General features: G+C 35.9%; 1 protein-coding gene across 1 annotated transcript; it reads left to right on the top strand.

Annotated features, from left to right (window-relative positions):
- Nucleotides 1-218: 218 nt before the first annotated feature.
- Nucleotides 219-1,497, top strand: LOC142178916 (uncharacterized). The gene is made up of 2 exons (XM_075248736.1): nt 219-441; nt 737-1,497. The coding sequence occupies exons 1-2, from the start codon at nt 219-221 to the stop codon at nt 1,495-1,497; spliced, it is 984 nt and encodes a 327-aa protein (XP_075104837.1).
- The last annotated feature ends 13,213 nt before the right edge of the window (nt 1,498-14,710 follow it).

The raw sequence follows: 14,710 nt of genomic DNA, 5'->3' as shown, positions 1-14,710 counted from the left end.
CAACAATCAGTTTTTTGAAGGAACATGGAGAAACAACACTATGGCATCTGAGGCTTGGTCATGCATCAACCAAGGCAATGCAGCATATTTCAGAACTGAAGAATAAAATACAGACAGGAAGAGAAAACAACTGTGAAGTATGTCCCTTAGGAAGACAATGTCGATTACAATTTCCAACTAGTAGCACTAGATCAAGTAGTTATTTTCAACTCGTATACATGGATGTTTGGGGACCTCATAAGGTAGCTACATATGACAGAAAGCTTTATTTTATCACAATAGTAGATGATTACAGCAGGTTTACTTGGGTATGCTTAATACAGTCGAAATGTGAAGTAGTTACTGTGATTAAAAACTTTCTTGCAATGATAAAGACTCAATTTGAAGCTGTTGTGAAGATTGTTAGATCAGATAATGGTACAAAGTTTTTCAACTCTCAATGTAATACTTTATTTGCTTCTCTAGGAATTATACACCAAAGTAGTTGTCCATACGCCCCATAACAAAATGAGGTGGTTGAACGAAAGCATAGGCATATACTGGAGGTTGCAAGAGCCTTGAAATTTCAAAGCTCAATTCCTAAGAGATTTTGGGGTGACTGTGTAAGAACAGCAATGTATTTGATAAATAAGCTGCCTACTAGTATCTTGCAAGAAAAATCACCTTATGAGTTGTTGTTTGGAAAGCCAGCTAAAATAGATCACTTAAGGGTGTTTGGTTGCTTATGTTATGCAAGCAACTTACCTAAAGGTGATAAGTTTACAGCGAGCTAAGAAGGTTGTTCTCATTGGATACTCAGAAACACAAAATGGTTATAGGTTGTATGATTTAGAGAATAGAAATATTTTTGTTAGCAGAGATATGATCTTTAGGGAGCAGAGTTTTCCTTTTGAAAGGGTTGCTGATTCAAACTGTACAGAGGATCTATTTGCTTCACAACCTCCAATACTGGAACCACAAGCTCCTATAATTACAACTCCATCTCAGAACATACAAGTGCCAATTAATGCAATGGCACCACAGAGGTGGAGCCTGCTGATATGGAGTTGGTCACAGACCATGCAGAATGTAGTGATAATCATGAAACTTCAGATAATCTGGATTCAGCCACAGTTCACAGAGTCCCATATGCACCATGAGATCCCAGCAGATGCTTCAGCAAATCAGAATCCATATCCTATCATCTTGGAACCAAAAGTTGAGACAAGCATAAAAGAAGCAGGATTAGAAGATGTTCACTCACAACCACCATCTATAGTGGGACAGCCTAGGAAATCTAATCGACAAGGAAAGGGAAGACCTCATGTATGGCTTAAGGACTACATCACTGAGGCCAAGACACAAACAAATACTGTGTACTCTATCTCTAATGTCCTTTCATATGATCATTTATCTCCTGCCTACCAGTCATTCCTCAATGCTTTTTCAGTTTTAACTGAACCACAATCCTTCAAGGAGGCTGTAAATGATCCAAGGTGGATAGAAGCCATTGATTAAGAAATTAGGGCACTTGAAGAAAACCATACTTGGGAAGTAGTTGATTTACCAGAAGGAAAGAAACATATTGGTTCTAAATGGGTGTTTAAGATCAAGTATAAGTCATCTAGTGAGATTGACAAATTTAAGCCACGGTTGGTAGCTAAAGGATTCACACAAAAAGAAGGGCTAGACTATCATGAGACATTTTCACCAGTTGCCAAAATGGTAACTGCGAGAACTGTCTTAAGCATAGCAGCCTCAAAGGGATGGAGCCTCTATCAAATGGATGTCAATAATACATTCCTCCAGGGGGACCTTTATAAAGTAGTTTACATGGTTTTGCCACATGGTTTTAAATGACAGGGGGAGAACAAAGTCTGAAGATTGTTGAAGTCACTCTATGGGATGAAACAGACTTCAAGACAATGGAATATTAAACTCACAGAGGCCTTAGTGGGAGCAGGGTATCAACAGAGTGCATATGATCATTCTCTATTCACCAAACAAACATCACATGAATTTGTGATTATATTGGTGTATGTTGATGATCTCTTGATTAGAGGCAGTAATATCTCCTTAGTAGAAGAGGCAAACACACTTTGTATAATAGCTTTAAGGTCAAGGATTTGGGTGAGCTCAGATATTTTTTGGGGATTGAGGTGATGAGATCAGACCAGGGGATATTGTTGAGCCAACGAAAATATGCACTGGAGTTAATCTCTTCCATAGGCTTGGTTGCTGCTAAACCTGCATCTACCCCTATTGAGCTAAATCAGAAATTGACCACTACATAATATGACAAGCATGTTGGGCACAATGGTGATGAGGAGTTGCAAGATGTGGGGAGCTATCAAAGACTAGTAGGCCAGTTACTCTATTTAACCATTACACGGCCTGATATTTGTTTTACTGTGCAAGTTCTTAGCCAATTCATGCAGCATCCCAAACAATCACACTTAACTGCAGCACTTCGAGTGGTTAGGTACATTAAGGGGTCACCTGGTCTTGGCATTTTCCTCAAGAAGGGTCCTATCACCCACCTTTCTGCCTTCTGTGATTCAGACTGGGCAGCTTTCCCAAACACACGAAGGTCAATCACTGGATATGCCATTAAGCTTGGGGATTCCTTATTGTCGTGGAAGTCAAAGAAGCAGCAAATAGTGAGTCGTAGCTCAGCTGAAGCTGAATATAGAAGCCTTGTTGCAGTAACAACTGAAGTTACTTGGCTTGTTAAATTGCTGCAAGAATTGAGTATTGAGATACATCAGCCTGTTGATGTCTATTGTGATAGTAAAGTTGCACTTCAAATAGCAGCTAATCCCATTTTTCATGAAAGAACAAAGCACATTGAGATAGATTGTCACTTTGTTCGAGAAAAAATCAAGTCTGGCTTGCTTGCTCCTCATCACATTTCAACCAAACTTTAGTTGGCTGATCTCTTGACAAAGGGACTTGGTGTTGCTCAACATTCCTTCCTTCTTTCCAAGCTTGGAGTGTTCGATGCTTTTCACCCTCCAACTTGAGGGGGAGTCTTAGCATGTGGGAGTCAAAGTGTACAAAATAAAACTAGGAGTGTGCAAGTTAGCAAAAGGAAAATTAGTTGGTTATGTTAGGTAATTGACAGTTGTACATGTGATGTCATCTAAGTAGTGGAGAAGCTGTATATACAGCCTTGTATGTAACGAGAAAACTCAGATTTTCAGAATACAATTTCATTTTCTCTTCTTCCTTCTCAATTCTCTCTCACAATCGAACATATTTAATTATTCTTTTCTGCTTCCTTCCAGTGTGAAAAAAAAAGTGTTATTCACCCGTGGAAGTGAGTGAAGGAAGTTTAACTATATATTTACCGATACAAAACTATATTGGTATGGTGATAAAATGGTTAAAAGGAAACAGTTATTCATCCATATTATTCATTAAAAAATGGGTTGAATAATGAACTTTTTAAAAATGGGTTAAATATGGATAGGAACCATATTATCCGCTTAGAAAATGGATAACTAATGGGTTTAAACTTTTACATTTGTAAAAGAGTCAAATTGGGAGTTTCTCAAGTTTGAAAAACTAGGAAATTCTCCCAATAGTAATCATTCAAGAAGCCACGGATAATACAGATATCCATATTATCCGCCGATTAATTTATTTTTTACCCGTATTAAATATGGGTCGAGTCGGATAAATTTTTTTTTTTTGCGTTACCCGCTTTCGACCTATCATATCCTACCCGACTCGCCCGTTTTCACCGTGTATTGGTAAGAAGCAGCATTATTTTTTAGTAGGAAGTAAAACTACGTTAACACCTCAAACATTTGGTTGTTTCTGGTTAGCTTATAACCGTTTGAAAATGTGTTTTTGTAGAATATTCGTATTAGTTTTTGTAAAATTTACTCTTTAAATATTTTCTATCTTTAAAACACATTTGCAGTTATAATCCAAAAAATTAAATTAGTTTTTGAAGGTCAACAAAAAAGAAAGAAAGAAAATACTTGGTCAACGATCCGAACTTACTGGAAGAACCTCTATCCTTTTAAGAAAGGAGTCCGTGGCTTAATTAGATAATAACAATCATTTAAAAAGGAGGCCTTGAGAGGTAAACTCCAACTGCCTCACCGAGGGCGAAGGTACATATCCTAAGGGCGGTCAATTGATCATCCTTCATCGAAAAATTATACTGAATATATAGGAAAAATATCAAATTTTAATGGTATATAATATATATTAAATATTATTTATCGTAAATTTTTTATACTTATTTCAAATTTGAACATCCTAATGGCTTCGCCACTGGCGTCGCCCTTGGCTAGCTAATCTTGGCATATAATGCATGTCCTAAAAACGGATTGTATAAAAATATTGGTATCCCAATGCTGGCAAATCAATTTACGTAAATGACCTTCTAATTAATTAAGAGCATTTATGTACTTAATACTTACGTGACTGATAATCTGAAAGTACATTGGGCAATCATAACTGAGAACCACACAATTTATGCGTTGGCTATTCATATTAGGTGAAGGATTCAGAAAATAAGCAAATCGAGTATAAAACATTAAAGATGTTTTAAAGATGTTTTAAGACTATAAATCATGATTTAAGACTTGTTTACTTACATTATTTTGGTTAAGTCATAAATAGAGATAAAAAAATCGAACACATTAATAAAAATGAACGTAAAAACAAATATTTTATTTATTATTAATTAATACTAAAAACATTGATTTTCCTCTTGGTTGCTGTCGTCATAATTATTATGATTTGAACCAAGTTTGCAGAAGAGTTGCACGCGACGAGACAGTATCGTCTTGCACCTACATTGCTATTCTTAGCACTGAATTTATTATACAATTAAAATTATGTGTTCAAATTTAATATTTTTAAGATTTTAACACGTTTTTATATAAATATTTATATTCTGTATCATAAATTTTGAGTTTAAATTAATCCATAACCAAAAGACTATATTCGCCTCTGTTAATACATGGTGGGGAGTGGGTTGGGTATCGATGATAATCATAAAAGGAAAACCTTTTTTGCCAAATTAGAAAATAATGTCTGGATTGATCACGAAATCTGCGGTAGGGCTGATTTACAGATTTTCATAATAGGACAAAGACATGAATAGATAGATGGGCACAACTCTATTATAGAATTAGTAGGAGAGCCAGAATTTTATTTAAGGAGTTAAAAATATAAAAAGGTAACTCAGAAAAAATTTGGTAGAATTTAAAATATATATATATATATGATAACAATTAAACTTATAATGTTTTTTTAAGGATATGTAATTTCATCTAATACCAATTGATAAACGTAAAGATAAGTGATTAAAATTAATAATAATATAAAGCAAACCAGCGTTTGGATAGGTCCCTCGAGCTAGTTATGCAAGAACAGTTAAAATGCAACGAGCTGATAAACGAGAATGTGAATTAAAAAGAAAATATTGTATTGCTTTAATCTAAGTGAATGTAAAGTGTTTACAAGATGATTAGGACCCCCTTTATATAGTAAATGAATCTTATTTAAGATACAATTCTAACTATGGAAATAAATCACGTGATTAACTAGATAACCACCATTGATTTGATCTGTTCCGTGATTTAAACCATGATATCTGGTCAGTCACGGATATCCTGCCTTTCCGTTATTACACTTTGCTCGAAGTACGTCACATTTGGTATTGGTCGTTGTTGGCCTCGATCTCGTCGGACTCGATGCCTCGTCTTTGTTCTCTAGTCTGATTCATTATGAGGCTATCCATTGATACAGTTCCCTTGTCTCGATCAAATAGCATAGTCGGATAGGCCAGATTTTAATCGTATACAATATAATTATCTAACGAACCCCTTTGAATGTGATGACGAAGAAGTAAATTAATTTTTTTTTGTTGAAGTCTCGAGTGATTTGAGCAGAGCATGGAGAACCATGGAAATTACATCATTAAATCACAGCCCAAATGCACTTTGTTGAGAACGACAAAAAAACATACAGCAGACACTCAGTAGTAGTGTGATTTATCTTATCATTCTCTGCAGTGAAAGTGTCTCGATCAAAACCCATAGGCCAACCGAACTGGAGCAAGTGGAACTTGTGTAGAGTTCAGGTCAAGGAAACAGACAAATTTTGTTGAATTAAAGACCTATTTGAATATATTAACAAATCAAATTGAAAGAAGACTTTTGACATTTAAACCATATGTATAGTTGTATACCACCGAAAATTAGTAGTGGCGAGAGTTTTACCCATACTTCTATCTTCACTCACCCTATAGAAGAATGAACTTTTATGTCAAATGTATCACAACTTTCAAAAAGAGATAAAAATCTTCTTCTTTTTGTGCAAATTAAAAAAATGTGTCACATAAAATAAAATAGAAGAATATCAAGCAACGACGTGGAGTTCCAGTATCTAAGGATGTAATTGACAATCAATCAACGACACCAAATCAAAACATCCACTATCCTATAGAGAACTGGACAAGTCACTCGCAAATGTGCCTATGTTGGGGATCTTTCCATTTCTGATGATCACTGACATAGTGAAAAGAGTATACAAATTCCATTACTACTTGTCCATTGGTTAAACCACAGTTCAATCAAAAATCATAGACGTTTTTTACCCCGAAATAAAAGCTAAGTTCTTTTCGATCATCATGACTAGAGCTTTGAACTACTTAATGGGGCTTCCCATGAAGTCTCATTCCATCTTTTCCAATTTAAGCAAGTTCAAAAATATCTTGGAATATATTATTAGATTAGTTAGGGGTCATTTGGTTTCAACACGGCTTATGCCGGGATAACTTATACTGATATAAGTTATGCTGGGATAAATTATGTTGGGATTAGTTATGCTGGGATTGTTTTTTATCTATTGTTTGGTATGTTGTATTACATATGTCAGTTGCATAATTTGTAAGAATGTATAAGTTATACCGGTGCTAATTACCCCACCCTCTATAAGGTATAAGTTATTCCGATGTTAATTTTAATCCTGGGATAACTTATACCTGGTTTGCTAACCAAACGAAGTATTAAGGTGGTATTAAATTTTTATACCAGCACTATACCTTCTTATACCTCATACCAAACGACCCCTTAGTGTTTGATGGGAGTATTGGAGAAGATGTTATTTTGTCCCTCATTGAAAAAAGAAAGAAAGGAAGAGGTGTTTAAAAACACTTCTTTGTCTTATATAGTTTGAATATTTTTAAGGGTGTTTTGGAAGGAATTAAGTAGCCCGGAATTAATATTTTAGTTACCTTTTTTGAATTTAAAAAGAAAGCTGTTAAAAAAATGTTTTCTGAAATTTAAAGACAAAACAAAATTAATAAAAAGGTGCCTATTATGAAGAGATAAGTCTAATAATTCCAACAGACTCTTAGAGGTATTATAAATATCCATATCATCTCCAAAACGAAATTATCTGAAATTTTCATCTCTTTCTCTTTTACTTATTTTCTACAACCCACAAATACTCTATTCTTATGGGAAATTCGAGTTAATTGCTGAAACTCGAATTTCAGAGGCTTTGTTAAATCCTAGAGGAATTATGCTATTATCCCTGCAGCAATTAGTGGGAAGCTTAAATTTGTTAAGGATAGTTATTACACTATCAATGCCTAATTCTAATTCTGCTATTAGTCTTCCTCTTTCTCATTCATTAGTACATATATTAATTTTGATATGATTGTTATCCATTGTATTATATCGTATTGTCACTTTAAATATAATATCTATTTGGAATATTACTTAAATTTTATTGCATCATATCGTTAAATTTGTTGTTATGGAACGGCAAAAATGTTACTTTGTGTAACGACCAATTTGGTGTGATCGCATTATTACTTTGCTTTTTTCTTTCATCTTGTCAATTTTTATTATTAAATAATCATATTTTATTTTTTACCCTACCTTTTTATATAATAATGTTCGTATCATTTTTTTTTTGTAATATTGCGAGTTTATTCTTCATATTGATAGTGCATGGCATCATGAAATGATGACAAACGATACAATCTATCCAAATATTCTATTCATCAAAGTAATACAATACGGTACGATACATTATGAAATGGCATGTAACAACCATCCAAACAAGCTGTTAATTAATGTCGTACTTTTTACCGGTTTAATTTTTGCAGATGTATTTAACTTTGTCATTCATACCTCGTCCATCCTAGAGGAAAAATATGCAATCCCATTTCGGAGAAGATTCATTTGTTTTATTTTCCATTTATCTCCATCAGTTGCTCAGTTTCCAATAATCTGAAAATTGGACTACTTGGTATCGCATTATTTAAACATTAATGTTTTCTCTAGGCTCCGAAAAAATAATTTGAATAAAAATTCTTTACACCATATTACACCTGGATACTATCTTTATAATTAGTAGCAATAATTAGCAACCTAAAACTTTTATTATTCTATGGAAACGGACTAGACTTCCTATATTAGAATGGAGTTGGTATATTATGCAAATGGAATAAACATGAAAATTGATGGCATGGCAGACCCGAGAAAGACGGACTTAATTGTGAGTGCCATTAATTTCACTATTTCTTAAGAGTACTATTTATATGCTTTAACTTCTTGTGGAAAATGTGACCCCTTCGGTGAAACATCGCGACTCCTAACTTCTAAGCTGTTGTAAATTCTTTTTTTGATAAACAGGGATCTATATGTATTGGGAAAAAATTGGATTTACATATTAAAGATGACGTGTCATGGCACGTGGACTGGTCAAATGGTCAAAGTACGGTAATCAGTCAAGAGGCACGGGCAACAACAGATACGGGAAGAAGAAACTTAAAAAGGCACGAGTCGCTACTCAAATGGCACGAGTCTCGTACCTGTTCAAATCATTTAAAGCCCGAAGATCAGAAGGAATTGAAGAAATGAACCTGATAACGCAAAAGAGGCCAAATTCAACATTAAATGCTAAATACGTTAGAGAATTTGTATTTAATAAGAATGATTGAGTAACGTTTCTTTTAATGTAATTTATTGCTCATAATTGCCTCATTAAGACAAAGGCATTACACACTCTCCTAGATTCAACTATAAAAAGGAGAAGGTCTCAGCATCTGTAGGACACGGAATACTATTGAGATATCACTGAAATATAAAATTATTTACTGCTTTACTATTGCTCTCAAAAATCTTTTATTATTTTTGTCTCTTGATTATCAGTAACCCGAATTTCTCTTTATTTCTAGCTTTGACCAAAGACTCAGATTTTTGGTTAAATAAATTGGTTCTGTTACCGGGAATCTAATAATCAATTTCCTTCTATTATGGCAAACAACAACAACAACAGTGGCAACACCTTGGGAAACCATGAAAATCAAATCCAGCAAGATCAAGGAGATTTACAAAACATTAACGTGGTTCCTTCCCCTCAAGATTCGCCACGACAATCTCGTGAAGGCTCTCCTGCTCCTGAATCTCGTGCTGATGAACAGGAGCAATCTGAACATTTTGAAGGGGTAGATGAAGCTTTACAAAAAGTAATTGATGCACGGGTTAGCAAAGCTCTTCAGGCTCTAGTTAGTCGATTACCTGTTGCACCACCCACACCTACGCCTAATAATAATACGTTGGAGAATCCTCGTTCTAGGCTTGTTAATTCTGAAAATGGAGGAACCCCCAGTGAACCACAGGAGGGAGAACCATGTAATTCAAATAATTCTCATTTGCAAAATTTAGTACTAACCTTGCAGAAACAACTTAAGGAACAAAATGAGCGCATCGAGCAAATCCCTAGAGTTCCCCCTGTAATCAAAGGAGTGGATATGGATAAATATTCGCAACAACCTTGGAAATGAAGTGCTGCTCTCCTTCCAATCCCTAAAAAGTTCAAAATGCCTGACATCCCAAAGTACGACAGCATAACAGACCCACGTGATCACGTAACTACATTTACTACAGGCGTAAAAGGCAACGACTTGACCAAGCAAGAAATTGAATCAGTATTGGTCAAGAAATTTGGAGAAACACTCACCAAGGGTGCATTAACATGGTATTCTCTTTTACCTGAAAATTCTATAAACTCTTTTGCTGAGCTTGCAGATTCTTTTATTAAAGCACACTCGGGAGCTCAAAAGGTTGAGAAAAGAATGGAGGATATTTTCAAAATCAAACAAGGGGACTCAGAGTTGCTCAGAGATTTTGTTGATAGATTCCAACGTGAAAGGATGGCTTTACCCCGTGTACCTGATAATTGGGCTGCAATAGCTTTTGCAAGCAACTTAAATGACAAAAGTTCAGAATCCACGAGAAGACTTAAAGAAAGCCTTCGAGAGTTCCCTGCAACCACGTGGAATGACGTTTATAACAGGTACAGTACGAAGTTGCGAATTGAGGAAGATACCGTACCTCGGTTTCATCATGAAGAAAGGAGCAATTCCAGGAGGTCAGAAACCGAAAAAAAATCAGGTAAAAACAGGTACGATCTATATATGGGACCTGTAGGAAAAGACTCACGGTCGAAGCAGAATAATCAACGATATGATCAAAGATCGAGGAACAGGGAATCTAGTTCTTCATCAAGGTTCAGAACTGATCGAAACACTCAAGAGTCCCGTGATGACGAAAGAAATTTAAAGGCAAGATTCAGTGGTTATAATTTCAACGTAAGTACTTCCGAGCTCGTAGCTGTTTTAAGGAGTATGGGAGATAAGGTACGGTGGCCAAAGGAGATGCGGTCAAATCCAAACAGGCGCAATCCAGACCATTGGTGCGAATTCCACAATGATCACGGGCATAAAACTTCAGAATATAGATTCTTACAAAGTGAAGTGGACCATCTATTGAAACAAGGGTATCTCACTGAATTATTTAGTGAGAAAGGTAAGCAAACCTATATGAAAAATAGGCAAGAGCCACCAAAGCCCCCATCACCCAAGAGAATCGTTAATGTTATAAGTGGGGGAGAAGATATTTATGGTGTAACATATACGGCTTCAAACAAGGTTTCTAAAGTAACAACTACACACGGGAAACGGGTACGGTAGGTTTTAGAAGACGAAAGTATCTCTTTCGATGATGTAGATACAGAAGGAGTGTTGACCCCCCCCCCACAACGACGCACTGGTAATATTTACTTGTACATGACACTAATGTAAAACGAGTTTTGATTGATCCAGGAAGTTCCGTAAATATTATACTACTAAGGGTATTGCGTGAGATGCAAGCTGAAGACAAAATTATACCGAAGGCACATACCCTATCCGGGTTTAACAATTCAAGTATGGTAACAAAAGGAGAGGTAATTCTAACAATTTTTGCTGAAGGTGTTGTTAAAGAAACCAAATTTCAGGTAGTAGATATGGAAATAGCTTATAATATGATCATTGGAAGACCATGGATCCATGACATGGATGATGTCCCATCAACTCTACATCAAGTTATTAAATTCCCATCACCATGGGGAATTTGCCAAATTCGTGGAGATCAACATACATCCAGGAGTATTAATGCTGTAACGGATACGAGCATCGTAAATGAAGAAAAATAGCAATTACAGAAAATAGTTAAGGGTATCAAGGTCCAAACCTCAACTGAGCAAGGACGGACAAATGTAGACTCGAGACCTGATACAATTCAAGAGCTTGAAGAGAATGAAAATATCAAAACAACAATTGAAGAACTCGAAGTTGTGATATTATTTGAGCAATGGCCTGAACGGAAGGTTTATGTTGGAGCCAATCTAAGCTCAGACATGCGAGGTATGTTAATTGAATTTCTAAAAGCTAACGTGGATTATTTTGCTTGGTCCCATGCTGATATGACAGGGATATCACCGGATGTGATGACTCACAAACTAAATGAAGACCCATCATTCACACCAGTAAAGCAAAAGAAAAGAAAGCAAGGAGCTTTCAAAAAACCAGGTGATTCAAGATGAGGTCCAAAAGCTATTAAAAATTGGGTCTATCCGTGAGGTAAAGTATCCTAATTGGTTAGCTAATACAGTTGTGGTACCTAAGAAAAATGGTAAGTGGCGAGTTTGTGTAGATTATACAGATCTTAACAAAGCTTGTCCAAAAGACTCTTTCCCTTTACCACATATAGATCAGTTAATTGATGCAACTGCAGGGCATGAACTTTTAAGTTTTTTAGATGCATATTCAGGTTACAACCAAATCAAAATGGATCCAAGTGATGAAGAGAAAACTTCTTTTATCACAGATAGGGGGACTTACTATTATAAAGTAATGCCCTTTGGTCTCAAAAATGCTGGAGCAACCTATCAAAGGTTGGTCACTAAAATGTTCCAGGAACATTTAGGAAAAACCATGGAGGTATATATAGATGATATGCTCGTCAAAACCCAGCATTCTCATGATCACATCTCTCATTTATCTGTCATATTTCAAATTTTACGAAAGTTTAATATGAAACTCAATCCAGAAAAATGCGCATTTGGGGTCGCATTAGGTAAGTTTTTGGGATTTCTTGTTTCTAACCGTGGTATTGAGGTAAATCCTTCACAGATCAAAGCAATAGAGGAAATCCCTGATGTACTTACGAGTAAAAAAGAAGTTCAAAGGCTAACGGGAAGAATTGCAGCTTTGGGGAGATTTATTTCCAAGTCTTCAGAAAAATGTTTTAAATTTTTCTCCGCACTCAAAAAGCAAGATCATTTTGAATGGAACGAAGATTGTCAACAAGCACTTAGAAATTTGAAAGATTATTTGTCAAAACCACCGTTATTGACAAAACCAAAGGAAGGAGAAAAGTTACTTATCAATTTGGTCGTATCAGAAGTTGCGGTAAGTGTTGTTTTAGTCCGTGAGGACCAAGGTAAACAATCTCCTATCTATTATGTAAGCAAGTCTTTGTTAGATGCAGAAACACGGTATCCGCAACTAGAAAAGTTAGCACTTGCTTTGATCATGACATCTAGAAAATTAAGACCTTACTTTCAATATCATCCCATTACTGTAGTTACTGCTTTTCCATTACGAAACATTCTGCATAAACATGAATTATCAGGAAGGTTAGCAAAATAGGCTATAGAATTAAGTGAATACGAAATCACTTATCAACCTAGGACTGCTATAATATCTCAAGTATTAGCTGATTTCGTAGCTGATTTTAGTCAAGGGATGCAAATAGAAGCAGAAAAAAAATTACAAGTTTTCAACGGTGCAAACCCGGGGACTTGGATTTTATTTACTGATGGTTCATCTAATGTAAAAGGTGCAGGCCTAGGGATAGTTCTCATACCACCTACGGGTGAAACCATTAGACAGGCTATAAAATATCATTCTATAACTAACAATGAAGCATAGTACGAAGCTGTGATTGCAGGTTTAGAATTGGCACGGGAACTCGGCATAACACAGATTATAATCAAGAGTGATTCTCAACTCGTGGTCAATCAAATGCTGGGGACTTATACAGCTAGGGAAACACGAATGCAAGAATACCTAGAAAAGGTAGGGGAACCAATAAAGCAATTTCAAACATGGAAGGTAATGCAGATCCCAAGAGATGAAAATGTGGAGGCAGATGCTTTAGCTAATCTCGCATCTGCAGCAGACGTAGCGAACGACACAAATGCTTCAGTCGTGCATTTATTTCATTCTGTCCTCGAACCAGACAAGAACGAGGTAAATTTTAATCATTTAATATGTGATTGGAGAAATGAAATTGTTGCTTTTCTACAGCACGGAACTGTATCTGATGACAAAAGGAAAGCTCATGCACTTCGCAAAAAAGTTGCTCGTTATTGTTTACATCAAGGAAATCTTTATCGGAAAATGTTTGGTGGACCTTTAGCAAGGTGTCTCGGACCTTCCCAAACGTAATACGTCATGAGAGAAATACACGAAGGACATTGCGGGAATCACGTAAGAGGAAGGTCATTGGTAAAAACATTGATAAGGGCAGGTTATTACTGGCCTAAGATGGATGAGGAAGCAGAAAGTTTTGTAACCAAATGTGATAAATGTCAAAGGTATGGTAATAATATGCATAGACCAGCAGAGCTGCTACATCCAGTTATAGCATTGTGGCCCTTTATGAAATGGGGGATGAATATCGTGGGACCATTACCACAGGCAAAAGGTCAGGTAAAGTTTCTACTTGTACTCACTGATTATTTCACTAAGTAGGTAGAAGCAGGAACATTTAAGCAGGTACGAGAAAAGGAAGTCAAGGACTTCATTTGGAGGAATATAATATGCCGCTTTGGAGTACCAAAGGAGATCGTGTGTGATAATGGACCGCAATTCATAGGAGCCCAAATTACAGAATTTTTTCAAAGTTGGCAAATCAAAAGGATAACATCCACACCGTACCATCCAGTAGGTAATGGGCAAGCAGAATCCACAAACAAGGTCATTATCAATAACTTGAAGAAACGGTTACAAGATTCAAAAGGTAATTGGCCTGAGGTACTACCTGGGGTCTTATAGGCTTATCGTACAACGACAAAGACAAACACGGGAGAAACACCATTTTCAATGGTTTATGGCGCGGAAGCCTTAATTCCAGTTAAAATAGGAGAACCAAGCACACGGTACGTTCAGGCAACAGAGGAATCAAATGATGAAGAAATACGGGTGAACCTTGATTTGCTCAAAGGCAGGAGAGAAGCTGCATTAATAAGGATGGCAGCATAAAAGCAAGTCATTGAACGGTATTATAACTGGAAAGCACATCTCAAATTCTTTAAAATTGGGGACTTCGTGCTTAAGAAGATTTTTCAATCTACGAAGGCT

Source organism: Nicotiana tabacum, chromosome 3 (assembly GCF_000715075.1).
Source record: "Nicotiana tabacum cultivar K326 chromosome 3, ASM71507v2, whole genome shotgun sequence".
NCBI lineage: Eukaryota > Viridiplantae > Streptophyta > Magnoliopsida > Solanales > Solanaceae > Nicotiana > Nicotiana tabacum.
Note: the sequence above shows the minus strand (reverse complement) of the source record. Positions and strands in the feature narration are given on the sequence as shown.

Bases quoted from the DNA above. Each gene is read 5' to 3' on its own strand.
- LOC142178916 (XM_075248736.1), top strand. From the start codon at position 219: ATGGATGTTTGGGGACCTCATAAGGTAGCTACATATGACAGAAAGCTT. The intron at 442-736 runs GTAATACTTTAT...ATGTTATGCAAG, and splicing joins AAAGTTTTTCAACTCTCAAT to CAACTTACCTAAAGGTGATA.